The sequence below is a fragment of the Sus scrofa genome, chromosome 6, assembly GCF_054392235.1.
Source record: "Sus scrofa isolate SSC_HxYL_T2T_F1_AM1 chromosome 6, Sscrofa_HxYL_maternal_Yorkshire_Landrace_v2.0, whole genome shotgun sequence".
Taxonomy (NCBI): domain Eukaryota; kingdom Metazoa; phylum Chordata; class Mammalia; order Artiodactyla; family Suidae; genus Sus; species Sus scrofa.
In genome coordinates, this window is record NC_139388.1 from 74,667,916 (window position 1) to 74,694,724 (window position 26,809).

Here is a 26,809-nt window from a genome sequence, read left to right on the forward strand (position 1 = left end):
GCATAATGTCCTCGAGGGTCACTGACCTTGTGGCACATGTCAGGATTCCTTTTAAGGCTGAATATCCCACTGTATGTACACGCCACACTTTCGTTTATCCACGCATCCATCCACAGACACATGGTGCTGCAGGTGTGGCCATAAAAAGAAAAAAAAATAGACCCTTGGGTTGCTGCCATCTTCTGGACATTATTAATTATACTGTCATGAACGTGGGTGAACAAATATCTTCTCAAGACCCTGCTTTCAATTATTTTGGCTACACACCCAGAAATGGGATGGATGGATCATACGGTCATTCTATTTTTTTATTTTTTGACAAACTGCCACACCGTTTTCCATGTGGCCACAGCTTTATAGTCCCACCACCAGTGCACAGAGTGCCCATTTCGCCACATCCATACCAACACTTGTTACTCCTGGGGTTTTGGTGGGGTTTTTTTTGCTTTTCAGGGCCACATCCGAGGCATATGGAGGTTCCCAGGCTAGGGGCTGAATTGGAGCCACAACTGCTGGCCTATGCCACAGCCACAGCAATGTGGGATCCAAGCGACCCTTCGATCCACACCACAGCTCACAGCAACACCGGATCCCCGACCCACTGAGCGAGGCCAGGGATCAAACCTGAATCCTCATGCATACCAGTCAGTTTCACTAACAACCGAGGCTCTTCGAAGGGAACTCCCTTCCTGGTTTGTTTTTGTTTGGGGGCCATGCCCACGGCTTGTAGAGGTTCCTGGGCCAGGGGTTGCACCCACACCACAGCAGGGACCTGAGCCACAGCAGTGACAATGCCCTGCCCTTAACCACAAGGCTACCAGGGAACTCCACTTTCTGGTTTTTGACAGCAGCCATCCTAATAGGTGAGACCGATCACGTTTTATATCATGCAATTTTATCTTTTTTTGTCAAGTAATACGTAGAAGCAGACAGAAGAGAATAAAGAACCCCACAGACCCACGATTCATCCACTACAATTCTCCACACAGGGTCAATCTTGTTTGATTTACATACTCCCATTCCTACTACCAAATTCAATATAACTTCACCCCTCACCACGTCAACATTCATCTCGAAAAGAGAATGACTCTTTTTGGAAATTAACCACGATGGCAGTAACACCGAAAAATTCAGAGTAATTATTTAGTATCATCAAATACCCATATAGGATTCATATTTATCTGACTGTTTTAGTACATCTAAATTTAACTCGGAGTTCCCATCATGGCTCAGTGGTTAATGAGTCCGACTAGGAACCATGAGGTTGCGGGTTTGATCCCTGGCCTTGCTCAGTGGGTTAAGGATCTGGTGTTGCCGTGAGCTGTGGTGTAGATCACAGACGCAGCTCGGATCCCGCATTGCTGTGGCTCTGGCGTAGGCCAGCGGCTACAGCTCCAATTAGACCCTTAGCCTGGGAACCTCCATATGCTGCGGGAGCGTCCCTAGAAAAGGCAAAAAGACAAAAAAAAAATAAAAAATAAAGAAATAAATTTAACTCAATACATCTCTCATCTTTGTGACATTTCATCATGAATTCTACTGCTGTGAAAGAAAAAACTTAACACTGTTGGTCACCCTTAAGCAGTAATGCTTTAATGGTTTCCACAACTTCTCAAGTTCTGTTTTGTTTCACCATTAAATATGTCTGTTATGTAGGGTTTTTGTCGACGTTCTTTGTCAGGTCCACAGAGTTCCCCTCTATCCTTAACTTGCTGGAGTTTTTATCATGAATGGATGTTAGATTTTTTGCTGTTGTTGTCTTTTTAGGGCCACACCCTCAGCACATGGAGGTTCCCAGGCTAGGGGGCCAATCAGAGCTGTAGCCACTGGCCTACACCACAGCCACAGCAACGCGGGATCTAAGCCACGTCTGCGACCTACACCATAGCTCATGGCAACACCGGATCCTTAAACCAGAGTGAGGCCAGGGATTGAACCCGCATCCTTATGGATACTTGTAGGGTTTATTAACCTCGGAGCCACGACAGGAATTCCAGGATGTTAGATTTTTACCAAATGCTGTTTCTGCATTAATGGATATAATCATATGATTTTTCTTGAACCTATCAATATAGGGGATTATTGATTTTTGAATGTTGAAATAGTCTTGTGCACAGAGAATAAATTCTATTTGATCATGGTGCATAATTGTTTCGATACACATTGTTGGGTTAGATTTGCTGATGTTTTACTGAAGATTTTTATGTTACGTTTATTGAGATTGTCATTAAAAAAATTTCTGTCAGTGTATTTCAATTCACTTCTGCTTCCTGTGAAAATTCTACTTGCTTGAATATATCCAATTTTGTAATTTCAGTATCACATAGAACCCGTATTTGCTGAGGACTGATTACAGGCCGGGCACAGTGTTTGCTCAATTTCATTGTCCCCTGAGACTGATTTTCTAAAAGATTCAGCTATATGATGACGCAGGTGACAGCAACAGTCACATTGCTATTTTTGAGAAATCGGGGTGTGATTAATACAAACATGCTTTTAAAATTAGGATTAGGAGTTCCCTTCGAGGGAACAGGCCAGGCTCCAACCCAAACATAACCTGCAGGTGTCACCAACAGCCGTGTTCCATCCTCTATCTCAGGCAGTAACTGAGAGCCCCTCTTGAAGGTCACAAATGTGACGTGGCAGCCACCCCAGTGTGGGAGTCTTGTGTCCAGTTACAACATAATTTCCAATGGCAAAAGTTCTCCACCAACTCTTCCAGAAGCGGCGAGCACAGTGCACAGGGCGGACAGTCCTTAAGCTTCTGGGAAATAAGAGGTCTCCCTCGGGATCTGCATGGGCAGGGGTCCAGGTGGAAGAGCTCCGGGGTCACAGGGCTCATCTCGGGTCCTGGGAACCAAGCCCCTGCAGCCACCCTGGACCCCTGTGCTGGGAGCTCCGCCCTCAGCTACAGCACCCCTGGGAAAAGAGGAGGCACCTGGCCTGAACCTCGCACCCCCCCACCCCCCAGGTGACGTGTGAAGGTGTCTGCAGGCACACATCCCAGGGAACTTGGATCTTCTCTGACCAAAGCAGACAGGTGCTCAGGTGAGACTCAGGGGGTCCTATGAGTTGTTCTCAACCTCTGTTTCCCTGGCGGTAGCTGTTCATGCACGAATATTGAGGTATTTCAGAATGCAGCTTTGCGAGGGGAAGAAGAGGTGGGAAACTGGAGAAACTCCACTTATTAAAATTAGTATCCTATGTGGAGAAGAGGGACCCTGCTTACACAGTTGATGGAGATGTCAGTTGGTGCAGCCACTTTGGAGAATGGCATGGAGGTTCCACAGGAAACTAAGGATGGTGTTACCACATGATCCAGCAATCCCACTCCTGGCATAGATCCAGACTATAATTCAGAAAGACGCATGTGCCCCGTATGTTCATAGCAGCACTATCCGCAATACCCAAGACAGGGAAACAATCTAAGTGTCCATCCGCAGATGAATGGACACAGAAGATGTGGTCCATACACACAATGGAATACTACTCAGCCATAAAAAAGAATGAAACAATGCCATCTGCACCAACACAGACGGAACTAGAGATTATCATACTAAGTGAGGTCAGTCAGAAAAAGAAAGACAAATACCATGTGATGGCACTTGCATGCGGAGTCTAAAAAAAAAATGGCACAAAAGAACCTACCTATGAAACAGAAAAAGAACTCTCACAAGGAGAGCAGGCTTAGGTTGCCGGGGGAGGGGGTTGGAGGAGGGATGGCGTGGGGGGCTGGGGTTAGCAGATGTAAGCTATTACATACGGATCAACAACGAGGTCCCACTGAACAGCACAGAGAGCTACATTCAACGTCCTATGATAAACTATAAGGGAAAAGAATATTTTTTAAAGAGAATGTATCCATATATGTGTGTGTATACATACACGTATATGCATGACTGAGTCACTTCGCCATACAGCAGAAATTAACAGAATGTTGTAAGTCAATTATACTCCAATTAAAAAAAAAAAAAAGTTTCCTAACAGAGGAAAGGAACCCAAACCACAGAGGGAACAGAATACGCCTCAACTCACGCACCAGAGCCCTGCTCCATGGCTTCGGTGCGGGGCAGAATGTTCTAGACCTCGTCCCCCAGCTACACCCCTGGGCCGCAGCCTAGGGTCTGAGTCAGGCAGACTGACCTGGGGCTGGGCAGGTCTGGAACGGAAAGTCACCCAGGAGAGTCTCCCCAGCAATGAACAAGTGAATTGGATGAGGCTCGTGAACAGAGGCGTGGAAAGTCCTCATTAAGAGATCTGGGCAATTTTCACTTTTGCTCTCTTAAATGCTTTCTCTTTTTTGTTTTTTAGGGCCACATCTGCAGCATACGCAAGCATCTAGACTAGGAGTGGAATTGGAGCCAGAGCTGCTGGCCCATGTCACAGCCACAGCAACGTGGGATCCGAGAGCCAAGTCTGCGATCTACACCACAGCTCACGGCTACGCCGGATTCTAAATCCACTGAGCGAGGCCAGGGATCGAACCCGCATCCTCATGGATCCTAGTCAGGTTAGTTAACCACTGAGTCACATTTAAGCTTTCTTGCCTTCTGTACACCCACCTAACCCCCAGCCACCGGCACCCCCTAGAGGGCCATTTTGGTAGGGGCTTGTCTTTGGCTTCGCTTCTGGATACTTATAATGGGTATCAGCTATGGCTACTGCTTTTGTTTTAGCACAAGAGCCTTCTTTATTAAGCAAATGCATCTCATGCATGACTTACTTCTCTGAAATGTAATGAACAGCATTTTTCCCAGGGAAGGCAATGCGGAACTGTGAACTTCATCTTCAGGTCACTCCACTGCCTTTCTGTAAATGTTGCTACTGGGTTCCTAGAGCCTCCCCTGGAAGGCCAGGGGCTCCAGGGTACACACCTCCCTCCCACCCCACCCCCGCCCCATCCGTGTATGTGTCCAGATTTGCCTGACCTCTTCATTTGCACCAAATCAAAAACTTACCTACTCCAACTCCCCATTTCCTCCCAATCCTGCCAGGACTGGTCAGCTAGTCTGGGAAACTCATTTGAGTGGGGTTCAAACGAAGGATATGACAAGATACCCACGCTTGCATTTTGCAAAGATCTTCAATGATTTCATACAAAACTAGAAACTAAGGTAAGAAATGCAGGCAGTCAGCCAGCTGGTGGAGGAAAATATTTTTGGAACAGAGCCCTTTAACGCCTCTCAGTTCGCATCTTCTGTGCATGGAAATTATTCAGAGTACATATATTTTTATGCAGCTTCCTACAGAATTAAATATCTAGCATGACAGGAACAAATCTACTGCCAAACCACTCTCAGAACATTTCAAGTTGTTGATGTGCACACATCCATTTATCAGTTAACTCTTACGACGCAAGTCAATCAAAAATCTAGTTACGCAAAAAAGCACATGCCATGATTTCCTTCAATTTCATATTTTGCAATGTTATCAGAAAATACAGGCCAGGTTTGCCCTTTTCTTTCTTCTTTATCATTATCACACGTCTTGAATTAAAACAGGACAGGGGAGTTCCCGTCGTGGCGCAGTGGTTAACGAATCCGACTAGGAACCATGAGGTTGCGGGTTCGATCCCTGCCCTTGCTCAGTGGGTTAACGATCCGGCGTTGCCGTGAGCTGTGGTGTAGGTTGCAGACGCGGCTCGGATCCCGCGTTGCTGTGGCTCTGGCGTAGGCCGGTGGCTACAGCTCCGATTCGACCCCTAGCCTGGGAACCTCCATATGCCGCGGGAGCGGCCCAAGAAATAGCAACAACAACAACAACAACAAAGGACAAAAAAAATACAAAAAAAAAAAAAAAAAAAAAAACAAAAAAAAAAAAAACAGGACAGGGCGCTGACCAGAATCACAACATAATAGTCCAGTGGTAATTTCCAAGTTCTGTGTGTTTTTTTTTTTTTTAGTCTCCTGACCTTCATATACAATGGGAAACTTTATCATACATAGTTTTTTTGGGTTTTTTTTTTTTTTTTTTTTTTTTTTTTGTCTTTTTAGGGCTGCACCCAAGGCACATGGAAGTTCCCAGGCCAGGGGTAGAACTGGAGCTTCGACTGCTGGCCTACACCACAGCCACAGCCCATAGGATCCAAGCCACGTCTTCGACCTACACCACAGCTCACGGCAATGCTGGATCCTTAACCCACTGAGCGAGGCCAGTGATGGAACCCTTGTCCTCATGGATACTCGTCGGGTTCGTTACTGCTGAGCCACGACAGGAACTCCTATCACATACAGTTTGAAAAAGGCCGCACAGTATTCAAGACCTTCTGAAATTCACTATCAAATGCAACGTTCTTAACAGCTGTTACCCCAAGTAGTGCCAAAAGCTGACTAGACTAGATTTATTAGCTGTCTAACACATCCAGGGTCGCTGATCAGAAAAAAAATAAAATCAAGATTCTGTTCGAGCTTCTCTATTTTTTGCTCCTTTATTCCTTACATTCTCACAAAACTAATGCTAGCACGATGAAGGCTTTTATATAGAGTTCTTACATTATTTATAAAATAAATGTCAAGGGTGTGTGATAAATACAGAACATGAAACAGCTCAATCTTCTTTTGCCGCTGAGTCTCTCAAGAAGCATAGATGTGTTAAGAAGAGGAGAATCAGTGTAATGATGAGAGAATTAAAGCCCCAGACGGAGGGAGACAGGAAGAAAGAGGACAAGGACATGGTTCCCCTAAGTTATTCGGGGGGTTTTAAACCCCGGGATACTGAGAAAACTTACAGACAGAACCGCTAACCTACACCATGGCTCATCTTTAAGGAGTCTCTCAAGGATCTGAAATACCTGGTTCAAGGTGGAAAGATGGGGACCCCTGGCCCCGGAATTTCCACACTCGGCAGGCAGGGCCAACAACAACAACAAGACAGAGAGAGACTACACAGGAGTTTTCTTGTGCTGCAGCAGGTTAAGCTCTGGGGTCGTCACTGCAGCAGCTTGGGTTGCTGCTGTGGCTCAGGTTCAATCCCTGGCCCCAGAACCTCCACATGCCATGGACGCAGTCCAAAAAAAAAACCTACCAAAAATGGGAAGATGGACATTTTAAATGATATTTTAATGAGTCTGACACTGATCATGGGCAAAATTCCAGATTGGTTGCTGCGCCCTGAGAGAAGGACGGAAATCACAATGAGCGGGTGCCTGGTTCGCGAGAACCAGGCATTAAACATCTTCTCCTTTGAGAGGGTTATTGGGAAAGACACAGGACAGCTGGGAGAATTACATCAGCTACGATTAAGGAAGCACCCTGAAAAACAGGTCACTTCAATCTACGTGAACCTCGAGAAAGAGTGTATTAAACCTTGAAAAGGCCTTTGACGAGGACTCTCTCACTCCCCCGTGACCAAGAACAAGACAGCGAGATGGAAACGGTGGGAAAAAGGAAAAGAGGGCACAGAGTAGACGCACCCGGGCAACCTGGACTGGACCCTGGTAACCTTTCAAAGGCTCGTTCCTGGCTGGCACCTTTCAACCTTCACATCAAAGTGGAGAAGGCTGTGAAGCCAGAAGGGACAGACGGAGACGGAGTCAGGATTCCAAACCGCCCCACGGCCCCGAGAGGCGGGGCACCTGCAGCCCGAGGAACCATCGTGAACGGGACTGTGAACACCTTTGGCAGTGCAGGGTGTCGGGTTAGGGCCCCGCGCCAATGGAGGGGGGGCTGGGTTAATCAGCTGAGAAGCTTAGACGGGAGCGGGGGGGCACCAGCCACAGGCCACCCCAACTCTGCTCCTGGGCGTGCAACTCCACCAAACGTCCTGCCCTGGCGGAAAGGTGGGATCCACACCCTGGAGCCCCTAAGGAGAAAGAAACCAGGCAGGCTGGCAGGGATTCCGGGGAAATGTCACATGAAGAACAAGTTGGTACAAAAAAGTTGGTGTGAAAAAAAATTAAAATAATTGTTAAAAAATAAAGTTTTAAAAAAGGAGTTTCCGCTGTGGCTCAGGAGGTTAAGGACCCAGTGTTGTCTCTGTGAGGATGCGAGTTCAGTCCATAGCCTCGCTCAGCAGGTTAAGGATCCGGCATTGCTGCGAGCTGAGAGGTAGGTCGCAGATGCTCAGATCGCCACTGCTATGGCTCTGGCAAAGGCCAGAAACTGTAGCTCCGATTAGAACTCTTACCCAGGAACTTCCATATGCCACAGGTATGGCCGTAAAAAGAAAAAGAAAAAAAAAAAATGCTGGTGTGGGGAGGGGAGGGGATGGTAACTCCTGCTGTGGGCGGGGATGCAAGTTCAGCCATTGCTTGGCGGGTCCTCGGTAAATTAAACACAGAATTACCATCTGATCAAACAATCCCACTCCTAGGTATACACCCAAAAGAATTCAAAACAGGTACTCAGGGGCTTCCCTTGTGGTACAGCAGGTTAAGGATCTGGTGTTGTCACTGCACTGCTGTGGCGTGGGTTTGATTCCTGGCCAAGGAACTTCCACATGCCACAGAGGTGTGGCCAAAAACAAAGACAAAAACAAAAAACAGGTGCTCAAACAAATACCTGTATGTGAATATTCTGGAAACAGCATTCACAATAGTCAACAGGTGGAAACAACCCAAATGTCCACCAGCAGATGGAAGGATAAACAAAATGTGGCTGACACATGCAATGGAATATTATTCAGCCATAAAAACGAACGAAACACGATACAGGCTTCAATGGGGACGAACCTCAAAGACAGTAAGTGAAAGAAGCCATACATATTGCTTATCCACTCCAAATGCAATAGTTTGCATGTATTAACCCCAGACTCCCAATCCATCCCACTCCTTCCCCCTCAGCAACCACAAGTCTGTTCTCTAAGTCCATGTGTTTCTTTTCTGTGGAAAGGTTCATTTGAGGTCCTGCTATAGCACAGGGATGGAACATGATGGAGGATAATGTGAGAAAAAGAATGTGTGTGTGTGTGTGTGTGTGTGAGAGAGAGAGAGAGAGAGAGAGAGAGAGAGAGAGAGACTGGGTCGCTTTGCTATACAACAGAAAATTGACAGAACACTGTAAACCAACTATAATGGAAAAAATAAAAATCATTAAAAAAAGTCATACACAAACGGTCTCATACTGTACAACTCCCCTTGCATGAAATATTCAGAACACTTAAACCCAGAAAGCAGATTAGTGGCTGCCAGGGATTAGAGGAGAGGAGAGTGGGGACTGACTATTTAATGGGCACGAAGTTTTCTTTTTGGTGATGAAATCTTTTGGAACCACCCAGAGCTGGTGGCTGCACAACAACGCTAGGACCAGACTACAAGTCACTGAATTATCCATATACTTTAAAATGGTATGTTGAGAACTTCTGGCTTCCAGTCCAGCATGTAAGGAGCTTAGCAGCCACTATTCCATGCCAACAGGGGAAAAGCTGAAGAGACTGAAATATCAACAACACAACTTAAGTGAGGTCACAGGGCAAACTGCTGCCCCGAAAATGGTAGAGGCAGGGCAACGCAGAGAATCACAACTTTCCAGAGCAGGAACCCAGCGGCGGAACCCAGGGAGCCAGCGCCAGGGTACGAAAACCTGAACTGTAAAGTGATGAACTGCTAGAGGCTCAGTGTAGACAACTCTCAGAGCTAAAAACTCGGGGGGGCGGGGCAGGTCATTGGGGGTCAGCCCCACTTTTCTGAGTTTTATCTCCAGGAGCCCTACCAGGACCTTAAGGTGAATATGGTGGGGAAAAAACCCTTGTGCTTCCAGCAAGGGGGAGGGAAAAACGAACAATTGTGAAATACTCCAAAGCATTCTGTTCTTAACAGGTTAACTATTTAACCAGAGCCTAACCTGCTGGGGTTTTATAGGAGCCTAACCTACCCGGGAAGGGAAATACCCAACTCCTCCCACTTCAGGATGGGAGGTGGCCTAAGAAGCTCTGGTGAAGGTCACAGCCCAAGGGCACAGGTTCACCGAAAGACCAGGACCTAATAATCACTGGTCTCCAGAACACTGCCTCTCCCACACGTATTGCTGCATCGATAAAGACCTAGTTACCACAGTTCCTCCCCCAGTGCATCACATCTACCTTGCAACAAAAAATTAAAGGCAGACTAAAAAGCAAAAAGACATTTTTAAGAGATTGAACAAGCATCAGAACCAGAGTCTGATAAAGGACTGTTATCCAAAGTATATGGAAAACTCTTAGGAGTCCCCGTCGTGGCACAGCAGAAACCAATCGTATAAGAACCATGATCTTGCAGGTTTGATTCCTGGCCTCACTCAGTGGGTTAAGGATCTGGCGTTGCTGTGGCTGTGGTGTAGGCTGGTGGCTACAGCTCTGATTCGACCCCTAGCCTGGGAACCTCCATATGCCATGGGTGTGGCCCTTAAAAAAAAAAAAAAGAAAAACTCTTAAAACTTAACAATAAGAAAACAATACAATTTTTTAAATGGGCTAAAGATCTGAAGATACATCTCATCAATAAAGATATACAGATGGAAGGAGAGTAAGGAGAAGATGACCAACATCAAATGTCCTTAGAGAATTACAAATCAAGACGACGATACCACCACGCATCCATTAGAACGGCCAAATTCCAAAACGCCAAATGATGGTGAGGCTGTCTAACAACAGGAGCACTCATTCATTGCTGGGGGGGAAGGAAAATGGTGTGGTCACGTTAGGAGACAGTTTGGCAGTGTCTTATAAAACCAAAGAGATGCTTACCATGTGGGCCAGCAACCATGCTGCTGGCAAGGTATTTACCAAAAGGAGTGGAAAACTTAGGTCCTGGCCTTCTGGGTTAAGGATCCGGCGTTGCTGTGAGCTATGGTGTGGGTCACAGACACGGCTTGGATCCCGTGTTGCTGTGGCTTTGGCGTAGTCCGGCGGCTACAGCTCTGATTCGACCTCTCGCCTGGGAACCTCCATATGCCTTGGGTGCAGCCCTAGAAAAGACAAAAAAAAAAAAAAAAAAGAAAAAGAAAAGGCTAGGTGCTGCGTGATTCCAACTATATGACATTCTGGAAAAAGCAAAACCATGGAGACTGTTTATAAGAATCAGGAGGTCAGGTGGAGGGAGGTGAAGGAAGGAGCAGAGAAGGTCCAGGGCAGAAACGACCCGTGTGGCAACACGATGGCAGACAGGTCATACATTTGTCAAAACCACAGGATGCCCAACACTGAAGAAGGAACTACAAGGACTTGGGGTGACAATGACGTGTCAGCGTAGGTCCCTCCGTTTTAATAACCGTGCCACCATGTGCAGGATATCAGTAGTGGGGGGTTGTGCCTGAGTGGGGACCAGGGTCGATGGAAACTCTCCGTACTTTCCATTCCATTTTGCTATGAACCCCAAACTGGCATAAAAAAATCAAGTTGATTACTTTTTTAAAATGTTCTGTTTATTTCATGCTATGTGAATGTCACCTCGACTTTTAAAAAGGGAGGGGAGGGTTACATGGAATTGAGTTAAAAAAACCAGCAAACACAAGATGTATAGTGTTCTAAAAACCAACAAAATCTGTTTCATCCTAACAAGCCCATAAGACACGTACTACTATGGCCCTTTTACAGAGGAGGAAACGAGGCACGGAGAGATGAAGGGGCCGGCTGGTGAGCCAGAGCTGGGGCGCAAAGCCCAGCCATTTGGCTACAGGGTCCAATCCACCAACTCCTGCAGCGCCAGGATTTATCCTGTGGGATCAGAGGCAGAAGGAAGAACAAGGACTTTCCGACAAGGAACGCTGCCCTCCGAGATGGAAGGAGTCCCCTGATCAGATGACGTCTGGTGGGGACAGGGCAACCCATGCCAGGGCTCTGGACAGGGAAGGTCACGTCAAGAGCCGCACGAGGTCACTTCTAAAGCTCTTGTCAGCTCCGAAACTTGATTCCAGCACAGTGTGCAGATTTCTGAGATGTTCCCGTAAAAAGTGCTACAAAATGTCCAAGAACATCTCTTTGTCATACGATGTACCCTGTCTGCAGAACTTCGAAAACTCTACTCCAATTTTATCATCTCTCCCCACTCAACCGAACATGAACGTTTCCTAACAAGTTACTCAAATTTACACTTTCTGAGTATTATTTATTACAGAATGAAGCAGGTTAAAGATACTCTTGACTGGTCTCCACTGTTTCCTAAGCTTCCTATTCTGAGCTACAAAATCATCGTACTGCAGGAATGGATGTGTGTATGTGTGTAACTGGACCACTCCGTTGCATAATGGAAATGACCCTAACATTATAAATCAACTATACTTCAATAAAACTTAAATATATATATATATATCGGAGTTCCCATCATGGCTCAGTGGTTAACAAACCCGACTCATATCCATGAGGACATGGGTTCAATCCCAGGCCTTGCTCAGTGAATTAAGGATCCAGCATTACTGTGAGCTGTGGTGTAGGTCGCAGATGTGGCTCGGATCCCGAGTTGCTGTGAGCTGTGGTACAGACTGGCAGCTACAGCTCTGATTCGACCCCTAGCCTGGGAACTTCCATATGCAGTGGGTGCAGCCCTAAAAAGACAAAAGACAAAATATTTTTTTATATATAAAATATAATAAAAATTTAAAATATATGCTCTCTATATAATACATATGTTTAAATATATATATATCATACTGACAAGAATAACAACTCCACTTGGTTCCTCTAGATAAAATGGGTTGAGTAAACAAAATGAGTTCTAAAATACCTTATTTCCTAGAATTCTAGCCATACTAATTCAGCTGATTTTCAGCTGATTTTTTAGATAGATTAGGAGATATTTTTAATTTAGTGGTTTAAAAATACTTAATGTTGGAGTACCCGTTTTGGCGCAGTGGTTAACAAATCTGACTAGGAACCATGAGGTTTCGGGTTTGACCCCTAGCCCCCCTCAGCGGGTTAATGATCCCATGTTGCTGTGGCTCTGGCGTAGGCCAGCGGCTACAGCTCCGATTCGACCCCTAGCCTGGGAACCTCCATATGCCGTGGGAGCGGCCCAAGAAATAGCAAAAAGACAAAAAAGAAAAAGAAAGAAAAGGCAAAAAGACAAAATAATAATAATAATAATAAAATAAAAATACTAATGTTCTATGCAATGTTATTCAAGTAATCAGAGATTATTTAAGTGAGAAGACGAACTGCCAGATTTTTTTTTTCCTGCTTTTTAGGGCCACGCCCACAACATATGTAAGTTCCCAGGCGAAGGGTCAAATCAGAGCTACAGCTGCCGGCCTACACCACAGCCACAGCCATGCCAGATCCAAGCCGAGTCTGTGACCTACACCACAGCTCATGGCAACGCCAGACAGATCCTTAACCCACTGAGCGAGGCCAGGGATCAAACCTCATGGCTCCTAGTCAGATTCGTTTCCACTGCGCCACAATGGGAACTCCGAACTGCCAGATTTTAAAAGTAAAGTACTTTATCATGAAAGGGGAGAAAGGATCAGATGACCTCCCAAGGGGAAACTGGATTTATGGAATATAGCCAAGCTGAGAACCAGCTGGTTTTCACTGGTGATCAAAGGAAACACCAAAACAAACAAAAAAACCCACCATCCCCATCAGGACAAACGGGAGGTGTACATGCTCATGCACAACTTACTCTAGATTCTGAGAAAACCCCAAAAGATTTTTCAGGAAAATAAAGCAAAACAGACTCCTTTGATTGTGGTAATTATAAAAATTTTTTTACAATGAAATCAGCCACTTAAAGGTCTCAAAGGGGCCATCTTGTGAGGAAAAACAAAGAGTAACTTTTTTTTTAGAATACTGAACCTTTTTTGAAAAGACATTTTTCCCCCAGATCTCATTCCACAGAAAGTGCTAATGAGTACTTTCAAAAGAAAAAAAAAAGCCCAAATAAATCTGATTTTAACATCAGCTTATACTTTCTCACCTAGTCTTGCCTTCTCCCTCATTAAAAATTTGTCCTATAGTGAATTTTTTTTTTTTTTTTTTTTTTTTTTTGCCTTTTCTAGGGCCGCTCCCGCAGCATATCGAGGTTCCCATGCTAGGGGTCGAATCGGAGCTATAGCTGCCGGCCTACACCACAGCCACACCAGATCCTTAACCCACTGAGCAAGGCCAGGGATCAAACCCGCAACCTCATGGTTCCCAGTCGGATTTGTTAACCACTGCGCCACGACGGGAACCCCGTCCTATAGTGAAATTAAGAAGAAAACCGAAGTAATAATGCATGCGCTCACAAGCCGCTGACTCCATACGTGGAAGGTGATGGCAGCAGACCATGCAGTTTTCAAAAGGCCAGTAACGAGGGCCACAACGCCATTCCCACCACCTACATTCACGAAAGCAGGGGAGAGTTCTCTTGTGGCCTAGCATGGTCACTGCTGCGGCTTGGGTCACTGCTGTGGTACGGGTTCAATCCCTGACCCAAGAACTTCTGCATGCCATGGGTCCAGCCAAAAAATAAAGTTACCACTTAATGGGTTATTATTGCTATTCAAAATAAATTAATAGTTAAATATTTTAATAGGTTCTCAGTTTAATTTCTAATAGAGTGAAAAAAAAAATTTTTGTTTTTTGTCTTGCCCACGGCATGTAAGTTCCCAGGCCAGGGCTCAAACCCACACCACAGCAGCCACCAGATCCTTAACCCACTGTGCCTCGAGGGAACCCCCTGAGTACCTGCTTTAAATTCTTTTGGGTGTATACCTAGGAATGGGATTGGTGGATCAGATAGTAATTTTATGTTTAATTTATTGAGGAACCACCAGAGAACTCCAAAGCAGGTTTTATCGATCAATATTTACTCTATTAGGAATTCAAGTATGCTGCAGTGGGTTAAGGATCCGGCATTGTCACTGCAGCAACTCAGGCTGCTACTGTGGCTCGGGTTCAAGCCCTGGCCTGGGAACTTCCATATGCCACGGGAGCACCCAAAACAAAAAAACAAAAAATCCACATAAATATAAGCTCTTTGAGGTTCTCAGTAATTTTTGAGAACACAAGAGTCCTGAATCCAAACAGTCTGGAAATCCTAAAGAATTAGTGAAATAGATCCTACTACATCTTGCTAATGGACCATTAGACCCACCAGACCTGGGACATATGTTTAGTGAATGACACAGAGAAAGTAACAAAACACTCTATATAAAATACACTCATTTTGCTTAAAACTTTCACTACGTAGAGATATATATGTATTTTAATGGGTTTTACTTTTTCCATTCTAGTTGGTTTACAGTGTTCTGTCAGTTTTCTACTGTACAGCAAAGGGACCCAGTCACACCACACACATATATATACACATTCTTTTTCTCACATTATCCTCCACCGTGCTCCATCACAAGTGACTGGATATATTTCCCAGCGCTATACAGCAGGATCTCATTGCTGATCCACTCCAAATGCAACAGTTTGCATCTATTAACCCCAGATTCCCAGTCCATCCCCCTCCCCCCCTCCCCCCTTAGGTATATTTTTTACAGGGAAAAAAAATCTAGAGATACACACAGAAGTCTCAAGAGTAAGGATCGCATAAACACAATATTTTAGGTCATTTTAACTTTTTCTTTTTTGTACTAAATTGCCTTTGCCATTTTCTACAGGAAGGGAGTAGGGTTGGGGGACAACCTGGAGCAGCATTTCCCAAAGTGTATTCCCTGGAACACTGGTGCCACAACATGCTCCAGGAAGAGCTGTGGTCAAGGGAGTTGGATAAATGGGGTTTTTTAATTTATTTATTTATTTTGTCTTTTTGCCTTTTGAGGGCCACTCCTGTGGCATATGGAGGTTCCCAGGCTAGGGGTCTAATCGGAGCTGTAGCTGCTGGCCTACGCCAGAGCCACAGCAACTCGGGATCCGAGCCGCATCTGCAACCTACACCACAGCTCACGGCAATGCTGGATCCTTAACCCCCTGAGCGAGGCCAGGGATCAAACCCGCAACCTCATGGTTCCTAGTCAGATTCGTTAACCACTGAACCACAGTGGGAACTCCTGATAAATGTTGATTATACCCCCACTCAGCAATTTCTTTGACACATGTGACTACACACTGAGAAGTCCTGCAGCAGTGGAACCTGTTTAAACAGCATTTCCTGGAGTTACCATCGAGGCTCAGGGGTTAATGAATCCTCCCTCAGTGGGTTTAAGGATCCGGCATTGCCGTGAGCTGTGGTGTAGGTCATAGACGTGGCTTGGATCCCAAGTTGCTGTGGCATAGGCTGGTGGCTACAGATCCAATTGGACCCCAAGCCTGGGAACCTCCATATGCTGTAGGTGGGGCCCTAGAAAAGACAAAAAGACCAAAAAAAAAAAAAATTTTTGGTGATGGGACCGTAAGTCATTCCTTTAAATGATGTGAGGCAGGAAGTATTCCCCTGAAGGCATGACCTGCACATGCAGGCAGTTCCTGGCATGGCCAACAAGCAAGAGCACCAGCTGCCCCCCCCGGCCTCTCCCTGACCGCACCCCCCATGCTGCCACCTGGGCACCGGGGCTGGCTGGCCCGTGTCTCCTCCCTTCGGCCGCCCCTCTTCCTTTTCAGGATCACAGTGAATGGGCCACACACTCCCTCCTTTTCCTCCTGCAGGCTGGGTCACTCAGATCACCGGGCTCCTCCGTCCTCTCAACCTGTCTCTTCCTTCAGGCTCTTTATTCCAGGCACGAGCCAAACAATGACGGATGGCGGCTGAGCCGGGGGGCCTCACAGCCTGGTTTTTTTTGTTTTTGTTTTTTTTAATACTTTTGGGGTTTTTTTAACTTTACTTTTAATCCAGTATTTTTGTTTTGTTTTGGGTTTCAGATTTTGGTTTTCTGGCCCTGCCAGCAGCATACAGGAGTCCCCAGGCTGGAGGTCATACCTGAACTACGGCAGTGGCAATATCAGATCCTTGGCCCACTGAGCCACCAGGGAACTCCACAAAATCTTTTAAGCTACTCTACTATTTCAAGACCTACTTATCGCAAAACTTCAACTGGCACGTCATCACTGGATTATGTGATGATTATTAATATTACAATGGTGTGTGTGCTGTGTTTTCCTGCACACTTGCCTGGTTTTCCTTCATGATGGGTTAAACAGGTTTCTGACCATCACTTATGGAGCCCAAGGAGTTTGTAACAATGTGTGTCTGGGGAAAAATAAAACTGAAGTTCCAATGTGAATCCCGAACAGAGCAACAGGAATTGCCTTTTCAGGTCATCTGGGGATCAGAAATGGGCCCCAGGAAACAAGACATCAAGGCAAAGCTGTGGGTTAAGGCAGCTGAAGAGAGGGCACGAGAAAACAGCACAGAACTCAGTCAAGGCATCTCAGCTCAGGTGAGTTCGCGGGACCCAGGGAATCTGAGCGCAGGGAAATAGAACAAGCCTGAGCACTGCAGGAGACAAGATCTCAACCTCACCATAACCAGACACGGACTGACCTTTGCTAGCCGCCACTGGGGGTTTCTCAGAGGCCGGGGTTCCGTCACTGCCCACTGCACCAGCTTGCCTCAGTTCACCTGTCTATACTTGGGTTTCCAGAGGATAAGAAGACACAGTCAGGACTGCTCCATTCCAACGCAGGGCTTTCGCTCTAAATCCCTATCTGCTCTCTCACCCCCCTGAGCTGAGCTTCTAGATAAGAAGGAAACTTCAGAAAACCCTTTGGGCCTCCTCCCTCCAGGCTTAAACACCAAAGCCTGGCCCGAGGGGCCCAGGTGTGCTTTCTCACTGTCCCTGGCTTCACTCTGTCCTTGGGCACTGAAAACCACATAAGCACATACCATTTGAACAGAAAAGGAAAAAGGGCAATGAAGACACATTTGCCTTATGCATAAGTATATCAAAGCTTTCAATACTCAGCTAGACCAAGTCTAGAAAAAACCAGGTTCATAAACTTCACTGACTGAATAAGGAAATACATATTCATTACTGGCATCTGTGACCTTTGTAAAACAGTTCATCAAACAAATATTAACGTTGCAGTTATTATTAACTGAAGTCATCACTGAGGGAAAGGAGATGCTATGTTATTAAATTATCCCACTGGCACATCCTTCTCCAATTAGAAAAGGTTTTAAGGAGTTCCTGTCTTGGCTCAGGGGTAACGAATCCAACTAGTATCCACAAGGATGTGGATTCGACCCTGGCCTCGCTCAGTGGGTTAAGGATCCAGCGTTGCCATGAGCTGTGGGGTAGGTTGAGGACACTGCTCTGGATGGGGCCTTGCTGGGCTGTGGTGTAGGCCGGCAGCTGCAGCTCCAATTCGACCACCCTGAGAACTTCCATATGCTGCAGGTGCGGCCCTAAAAAGCCAGAAAAAAAAAGAAAGAAAAAGAAAAGGTTTTAAAATGTCAGATTTTGTATAAAAAAGCATTTAATTCACTTTCTATTCTAGGCTTTGAATGTTTCTAAGATACTTATAAGCTGCTTCTCTTAATTAAGCAAGAGAAGGCTGTGTACACTTGGGCATGGACTTTTTTTAAAACTCTTGCCAAATGAAAGTGCTTTGTTCAGGAATCATGGGCAGATATTAGTGGATATTTATAAACAACTCAGAAGCAAGCGCAGAAATATCACCAATTCGGGGCTTTGTAATTCAGGTGGACCCTGCTGTTAACACAGCACCAGTGTTGGAGGTGCCCAAATGCTGAGAACGGCTGCTGCCTGCTTTCAGCCTTCCCACCCTTCTTAGTAACCGGGGCTCAAAGTGAGAGCAGCCTGAGGAGAAAACTGAATTCAGGCCAGCACATTCTGCTACTTACTAGCCACTCTGAATCACATGGCGAAAAAAAGATTAGGCATTATTCAAGAATTTTAATCATTTCTGTCATCCTTGTTACTAATGCCACGAGTAATAGGAAGCTGGCATGAATTGGTCAAGGCGTTTTAAAGGTAAACGTAAATCTGCTTGACACAAAGGCTTTACTCCCCAAAACCTAAACCCCCTCTTCCTCAATCAGCCTCCACCTCCGAGCTGTTTATTTTGAACCTAGTAGAGTCTGTCCTTCCCCAGGTGCTGGGGCACAGAGCAGACAGCAGCGCAGCCTCCTCCCCGAGGCCCCCAGAGAACAGAAGCCTTCCAGTGAGAGGAGGGGCATGGGGGGGGGATCTGCTGCTTCATCTGAGAGGGTGCCTAGAGGACCGAGGGCTCTGGCTACAATCTCAGGGTCAGGCCCATTCTATTGATACCTTGGCCATATCAAGCCTATCAATACGCAGGACCAGGTCCCTGGGTGTGCCAAGCCCCACGCTTTGGTTTAAATGCTCAGCTGCCGTCTTGAAATTCCTAATAATTTTTGAACAAAGGAGCCCCACACTTCGATTATGCAGCTGGTCCTATCAATATTCATCATTAACTACGCCTGAAATATGCAAAATTAAATGTGCCTGGAGTCTGCATTTCAGATGGAATGAATTTTGCTTTTTAGAAGCCACTTAACAGACAACCTCGCACAAATCATTCTCAAGTTTTACACTATCTACGATTTAAGTTTATGACCCTTAATTTTTTTTCTTGGTCGTCCTTAAAAAGAAGGTACTGTAGTAAGAAAGTATTTTTAAGATTTAGGAAGAGCTCAGAATAAATATGCCTTCACTACACGCTAAACAGTGTATTAAACAAAGATGATATTCATTTTTGCTGTTTTAAAATTCACTTTCAATCTAAAGACATATTTCTGAGTGTTTTATCCTGATTGGAGGCTGGTTAGATAACGAATAGTTAATTAAATAAATCAAAGAACCAGACAAAATAGTTTACTTTAAGAGTTCTTTTCAGCCAATTAACATAACAAAAATGTAATGAATGAAGAAATGTCATTTTGTAAACTAGTCATAGTTTTAAAATTCTAGAGTTTCTCACAGTCCCTTTCATAGGGTGAAGCCTTAAATGCTGACGCTGCCTGGGCCTGGGGGCGGGGAGGGTTGCACACTGCACTGGCTCATTCCTCAGATCAAGGGCAGAAATTAGGGCCTGGGGGGTGGATGCTGGGCAGCAGATGCTCCCAGCCTTTCTTAAAGTGGCAAAAACCGAGAGCTGCAGGGCTGGACGCCGGGAAGGATTAGAAGGGCTGATGAGATCCAGTCCGAAGGAAGGCAGACTGAAAGCCCAAAAAGTGTTGGGAAGAAAAGGGTTGCGTGGTGAACGAGCAAGTGCCCAGGCTGAAGGACCAACTACCTGTCAGGGGCGTGTGAAGAAATGTCTGTTTTACAGGGAAGCCTACTTAGGTGCAGAGGATGGACTTTTCAAAGTTCCTTTCAATTCAAAGTCTAAGGTCCCGGGCAGAAATGAGATGGGAGATAGTGGGGAAGGAAGGAGCTAGGTCGATGAGATGCCGATTTATCCCCAGAGAAGGGGGGGAAAATCATCAGCTTAAAACTGTCATAAGAACACTCTTAGACAATTGTGAGACACGTATCTGATTAGAAAGATGCTCCTGGGACTGATTACAGAGGTCAAGAGTGAATGGAGAACGGCACAGCCACTGTGGGAAACAGTTTGGCAGTTCCTCCAAATGTTAAACACAGAGTCACAAGACTCAGCAATTCCGATTCAGTCATACACACACTCACACTCAAGAAAACTGAAAATACATGAACACAAACACCTGCACACGAATGTTCACAGCGGCATTATTCCTAGTCGCCACAAAGTGGAAAACAACCCAAACGGCCATCAACCGACGAATGGATAAACAAGACGTGGTCCATGCACACAGCACAGACTCCTGTCTTACTCTGGGCTCTGTAACGAAATGCACAGACTGGGTGTCTTATAACAGAAATTTATTTCTCACAATCATAGAGGCTGGGAAACGCAAGATCAAGGTACCAGTGGATTCGGTGCCTGGTGCCCACTTCCCTCACGGTCATCTTCTCCGCGTGCCCATTGGCAGCAGAACAGACGAGGGCACGAATCCCAGCCACAAGGGCTCCAGCCTCACGGCTTCATCACTTCCCCAAATCCCCCACCTCAAACTACCATTGCATTGGAGATTAGGTTTCAACACATGAATTTTGAAGGACACAAACATTCAGCCTATAGCAGATATTACTCAGCCACAAGAAGAAATGAAGCACTGATACCCACATGAATGGACCTTGAAAACATCATGCTAAGTGAAAGATGCTAATCCCAAAGGCCACATATTATGTGATTCCACAGATAGGAAATGTCCGAAACAGGCAAGGCCATAGAGACAGAAAGTGGATTGGTGCTTGCCATGGGGTGGGAGAAAAGGGGAATTTGTGTGACTGCTAAGGGACATAGGATTTTGCGGGGGAGGGGTGAAGAAAATTTGCTAAAATCAGATCCTGATGACGGCTGCACAACTTTGTGAATATACTAAAAATCACTGAGTTGTAAACATTAAAAGGGTGAATTTTATGATATATGAATTTTACTTCAATAAACTTGTTTTAAAAATTAAAAAAGAGTAGGCATTCCTGCTGTGGCACACGTGGGTTAAGAATCTGACTGCAGCGGCTCAAGTACTGAAGAGGCTTGGGTTTAATCCCTGGCCCAGAGCAAGGGGTTAAAGGATCCAACACCGCTACAGCTGCAGCATAGGTCTCAGCTGCAGCTCAGATTCCATCCCTGGCCTGGGAACTCCACACGCCTCGGGTGCACCATTTAAAAAAAAAAAAAAAAAATTGAAAAGGAATGGAGGTAAGAAAATGAAGTCTTCTTTTGCCCTAAAACTATTACGTTCCAGAAAGTACAGATCAAGGTAGAGACTCGAAAAGCAGCAGACCTAATAGGAGTTCTTGTCACGAGAGGATCAGACTGGTTCAAAACATACACCTGTCTGACCAAAGGTAAAAAGAAAAACAAGATTCTTCTTCTACTATGCTACCACACACTTCTCACTGGGGTTCTGGAATGGAAAGACATGAACTTCCAGGTGTGTCTTACAGGTGTTTTAGGATGTCCTACATTCAGGGACTTTGAGGTAATCGAATCTTTGCCTAGAACTTTAAAAACAAAAAAAGCCTTAGCAACAGACTGTGAAAATGTTTAATCCAATAATAATATTATCCTACAGCTAAATGAGAAAATGAACAAAAATCTCTCTAAAACGGGGAAGAAAAAGAAAGGCTCTGCTAAACAGGGGACAACTGAATGCTGTGCCCCCAACTCCTAGGTGCTGGTGGCTCTACGGAAAAACAGGTGCCTGCATCAGCCAGACATGGGGGCCAGGGGCTGTCCTAGTCTGAAGGTTCCTAACTCCAGCCTTGGCACAGCCTCCAGTGGGGTCAAAATGTCACTTCTGAAGACTGCTGTTGTTGTTTTTAACAGTGCCAGGACATGACACTGGGTAAATCATTTCTACCAGCCTCGAACTCCTGAAGCTCTACTAAAATCTGTATTTTGTCACAAATCAATTCAAATGTATCTTCAATTTCAGTTAGAAAAGATGCATCTCTTAATGTATCTTACCAAATCACGACCACAGAAAAAGCAAGGTATATTTTAAAAAGCATAATGACTTAAAACCTCACTTAACCAGAATGGGTGAGAAATAGGACTCTTGATGATTTTCAGAAGAGCCAAATCTATTCTGTTTCAACACTTATAAATGAAAACTGTATCCAAAAAATGACATTCTCCTGTCTTAGAAAGCAATAATAAAAATAATTCAATCCTTTTTTTTCATGTCTTAAATATTTAACATCCCTCGGGTTCCTCATTTTAAACATTAAGAATTGGTCTACACAGACAATGTAAATCAACTATAATAGAAAAAACAGAAACCTAAAAAAAAAAAAAGATTTAGTCTAGTAAGCTTAACCGAGTCCTGAAACTAGTGTCATGGAATTACAGCATTTTCTAATTTCAATACAAAAACCGTGTTTTAATAAAAAGTAATCATGTTTCACAGAAGATCAGTTATAGGTGATATTCCTCATACCTAAAACCTGATTGATTTTTTTGGCTCAAAAATGAAATAGTACTGACCCAGATAATACATAATGAGAATGCCTAAAACTTCCTTATGAAAAAGAATTTCTAGGAAACTGCTTTATTTTATGCTTTTTTTCCTAAAAGTAGTATGCAGCCCAAAGCTGGATTCCAGTTAGCTGAGGGTTCCAGTTAATCACGTTACAGCTCTTAAGTTGGAATACATTCAGAATTACTAATACTTTGTTATTTCTTTCTATAGGTCTCTTATGTGAAATAAATATTTACTTTCAGCAATAAAAATATGAAATATAAAATTGAATTCTGTAATAAAATTATTTTTCCTCAAAGCTGCTTCTGAAAATCAAGGTAACAAATTAAGAAACCATTTTCCCAGAGTTCCCTGGTGGCTCATAGGTAAGGACCTGGCATCACTGCTGTGGCTTGGGTCACTGCTGTGGTGTGAGTTTGATCCCTGGCCTGGGAACTTTTGCATGCTGTGAATGAGGCAAGAAAAGAAAAGAGAGATACTCGTGTTGCAACAGAACAAAGGGTGGGGAAAAAAAATGTATACATGTAAGGATAACTTGATCCCCTTGCTGTACAGTGGGAAAAAAATAAAATAAATAAATAAATAAAAGGTGAAAATTAAAGAAAAAAAGAAAAGAGAAACAAAACCATTTTTCCAAAAAGCTTAGAATTCGTTTTTGGGTTTTTTTTTTTTTTTTTGTCTTTTGGGGGCCACACCCCCATCACATGGAGGTTCCCAGGCTAGGGGTCGAATCAGAGCTGCAGCTGCTGGCCTACACCTACCCCACAGCCACAGCCACAGCCACACGGGAGCCGAACCGCATCTGCGACCCACACCACGGCTCTCAGCAACGCCGGATCCTTAACCCACTGAGCGAGGCCAGGGATCGAACCTTGTCCTCATGGTTACTAGTCAGGTTTGTTACATGCTGAGCCACAATGGGAACTCCAAGAATTACAGTATTTTTGAGAAATGAACTCAAAGTGTTAGCCACAGAGCTAATTTTGAGAAGTTATCTACTAATGAATTTTTATATCCATGTTGTAGGATTTAAGTTGTTTTGCACTCCGTGTCTGTGACGCTCTTCTCAGTATGTAACATTTACCCATCAGGTGAGAATGAGGATGTGAAGACCCAATGCTGCCTACTCTGGAATGCGGTTACCGATTCGTTCACACAACACCGAGTGCCTGCTGTGTGCCCGTGACAGGACACATATGTGAACAACACAGACCAGATACCCTGCCACGCTGGGTAGGATCTAGGGAGAAGAGACAGGCAAAAAAAAGAGTAAGGAAATCGTGTTACAATGGGCTAAGCGCCATGGAGAAAAGAAAAACGAAGGGGTACAAGGAGGATTCAGGGGTTCAGAGAGATGAAATTTCAACCAGGATGGTGAAGAAAGGGCCCAATGAGGAGTTTGTGTGCAAACTACAAGCCTACAAACTACTACCTACACCAGAGCTCACGGCAATGCCAGATCCTTAACCCAACTGAGCAAGGCCAGGGATCCAACCTGCAACCTCATGGTTCCTAGTCGGATTCGTTTCCACTGTGCCATGACAGGAACTCCCAATTCTCTTTTAAGTAAAATGAGCCCATAGAAAGTGTCTCTACAAATTGCTATCTACATACAAAATTTATTGTAGCATCTGAAAATGAAATCAATTTATTAGCATTTCATCTAACACTCATGATGACAGTGTCTAACTTGCAAGCTGAGAAAAAAGAGAACAAACACAACAGAACAGCTGATATTTAAAATGTGTTTTTATTTTGAAGATGAAGAACTCTTAAGTGCTATAAATACACCCAGAAAAGCTTAGGGAAACTTAGTAAACTACAAAGGACTCAAGTGCTTAATGTTTCTTTCACAGGAGAGTTCTGTTTAGTCGCCCATAACGAAGATATCTGACAGCTGAAATCACACTGTTTGGCATTCCAGTATTGCTAATGGGCTAACCAATTAATTAGCCCATTAATTAATTAATTAGCCCATTTGCTAATTCAATAATGAACAGCAAATGTAGGTGAATGGACAAACTTAAGAAAATACGGATTCCAACAAGAAATATTACCACTGACTAAATATACTTGAACTGTTTCCCCAAATATCCAATCCCAGCACATATTTTTAAGCTGTGTGGGTTTTCCCCAAGAGAAGTAAACTTTGACATTTTTTTTTTTCGTGGATATATTAGACTTACAGACCTCCATCCCACATCTGGAAAGACCCTTCCAAACTTAGCCGGATGTAACTTTTAAAAATCAAAGTGAGAGCAATTAGATACTTAAATGACTAAGATCTGAATGTGACAGAGTCTAGAGAATGTCAGACATGAAATAAATGAAGTATTCAAAGTTGATCATCTTCGATGTGAAGAAAGGAACAAAAGATGCATTTGCCTCTCCTGCCCTTTAATTTGTGAACACGGTACTTTAAGAACTGGCGAAATTGAAATATTACCATTTCATCTCGCCATCCACCGGCCCTACCCTCCGGAATTTTTTTTGATTAAAAAAAAAAATCAGAAGAATAGATCCAAGTAGATCCAAGTACCCTATAGACTACACCTGGATTACTTTGCTCCAAGGCCGAGGAAAATGTTTACGATTCCAAGATCCACTCGGAAGCATATATCTGCAATGCGTAAGCTTTTCGTTGGCAAGATCGGTCAATACCAGAAAGCGAGTAACGTTTAAAAGGTTAAGTGTTTGAAGGTTAAAACAACAACAAAACAACTGATTCACTAAGAAATATTGTTTGCCAAGTAACCATAAAATGATTTCGGCCCTAAGGAACCAAAGAAGGGTTTCTCGTTTTGGCACGATCTAAATTACTGTCAGAAAAACTGCACTAAGGCGTCGGGGGTGTAGGAGAGGAAGATTTCCAACACAGGGTGAGACCATGGTCATAAACCCCAACAAAATTTCACCTTTGGGTGAAAAGGTGGGAAGGGAGCAAGAAGTTTCAGTCTTGGCTCGTTTGAAAACGAGGTTTAAAAGACCCTGGGAGGAGGTGGAAAAGGGCGAAGATGCCGCGTCCGCGGTGCAGCTGCAGCAGCAGATAATCGGAATCTGGGAAAGGCATGCGGAGGAGTGGGCTCTTATGTAAGCATACAGCAAAAAACGGTGCGTGCAACCCCAGCCTGATGCACATCTGAGCACACAACACACGTACAAGGCACCTCACCCCAGGGATGCAGCCCCAGCCCGCCGAGCTGCTGAGGAAGGCGGACCGACCCTTCGGCCCGCCTGCAGCGGCCCCTGGATCCGCACAGCCACCACCCCGGCGAGGGTGGGATGGGGGCGGCCAGGGCCGTGGTGCCGCGCCCGGGACAGAGCCTGGCTTCTCCCGCTGCGCCTGCAGCGCGCGCCCGGGGCCTCCGGCGCCCCGACCCGGCTCCCGGCGTTCGGCCCTTGCGCCGCGACCCGACTCCCCGCGCCCCGACCCGGCCCCGCCGCTTACCTCGCGCGGCCCAGACCTCGCCGCCGCACAGCAGCCCGGCCAGCAGCAGCTGCAGCAGCCAGGCGGCCGGGGCCAGCGCGGGCGCAGGGCGGCGCAGCATCGCTCCGGCTCCCGGCGCCGCGGCCGGCCCGAGGCGGGAGCGGCAGGGAGGCGCGCGAGGCGCCGAGCGGGGCTCTCGAGACCCGGGGCCGGCTGCTTGGCGCCGCGGCGAACACCGGGGTCCGAGGAGGAGCCGCCGCCGTGACGCTGGGCCGCGGGCGCCCTCCCCTCGGCGGAGGCAGCGCTTCGCTAGAGGCAGCGACAGCAACTAAGATGGCGGCGGCGCTCTCTCTCGGGTCCGGCGAGGGTACCCGGCCGGGGGCGGGGTGGCGGCGGGAGGGGCGGGGAGGGGAGCGACGGCGCGGCGCGCGCGCGGCGGCCCGGGGAGCGCGCGGGGCGTGGGGTGGGGGCGGGGCGCGCGCCTCCGAACCCGCCGGCGGAGCCCGGAGCGCGCTCCGCGGGGGCGCGCCGGGGGGGGTGGCTCCCGA

General features: G+C 45.7%; 1 protein-coding gene across 1 annotated transcript in view; it reads right to left on the reverse strand.

Moving 5' to 3' along the window:
- CLSTN1 (calsyntenin 1) overlaps positions 1–26,572 on the reverse strand; it is a 77,598-nt gene extending 51,026 nt beyond the window's left edge. Inside the window, exon 1 of the mRNA XM_021095293.2 lies at positions 26,283–26,572. Within this exon, the coding sequence (XP_020950952.2) occupies positions 26,283–26,382 (100 nt within the window). The 5' untranslated portion in view covers positions 26,383–26,572. The remainder of the gene's footprint in view (positions 1–26,282) is intronic.
- Between the last annotated feature and the right edge of the window lie 237 nt (positions 26,573–26,809).